General features: G+C 59.2%; 1 protein-coding gene across 1 annotated transcript in view; it reads left to right on the top strand.

Moving 5' to 3' along the window:
- LOC104411521 (tumor protein p73-like) overlaps window positions 1–532 on the top strand; it is a gene marked incomplete at both ends in the record, with an annotated part of 1,300 nt that overhangs the window by 340 nt on the left and 428 nt on the right. Inside the window, 2 exons of the mRNA XM_010021961.1 lie at window positions 21–109; window positions 409–512. Of these exons, the coding sequence (XP_010020263.1) occupies window positions 21–109; window positions 409–512 (193 nt within the window). The remainder of the gene's footprint in view (window positions 1–20; window positions 110–408; window positions 513–532) is intronic.

The raw sequence follows: 532 nt of genomic DNA, 5'->3' as shown, positions 1-532 counted from the left end.
TCTTCCCCTCTCCTTTCCAGCATTCAAGCAGAGCCCACAGGGCATGCCAGCACTAGGGGCCGGCATTAAGAAGCGGCGGCACGGGGAGGAGGAGATGTATTACGTGCCTGTAAGTGTTGGTGAGCTGTGCTGGTTGAGAGCTTGGGTTGGGTGGGTGGTGAGAAACATCTGCGGGGATGCGAGAAACACCTTGGGGATGCGATGTGGGGCAGGACGGGGCTCCTGAGGCACAGGGGCTGAGCAGAGACCTTGAGAACAGAAGCAAAAGCATCTGTGAATCCTTGTCCAAGGCAGTCTTGAATAGCCCCTGGGGACAGAGACACGGGTGGGTGGAAATAAGGGTCCATGGGGAAGGTTGCCGGAAGGGACGGGAACAAGGCGAATCCCAGGGCTTGTTCCCTCCTGCAGGTGCGAGGCCGGGAAAACTTCGAGATCCTGATGAAGATAAAGGAGAGCCTGGAGCTGGTGGAGCTGGTCCCACAGCAGCTGGTTGACTCCTACCGGCAGCAGACGCCACCGCACCCCCACAGGG

Source organism: Nestor notabilis, unplaced genomic scaffold (genome assembly GCF_000696875.1).
Source record: "Nestor notabilis isolate BGI_N333 unplaced genomic scaffold, ASM69687v1 scaffold19179, whole genome shotgun sequence".
Classification (NCBI taxonomy): Eukaryota; Metazoa; Chordata; class Aves; order Psittaciformes; family Psittacidae; genus Nestor; species Nestor notabilis.
The sequence above is the reverse complement of the archived record's forward strand: the minus strand, read 5'-3'. Positions and strand labels throughout refer to the sequence as shown.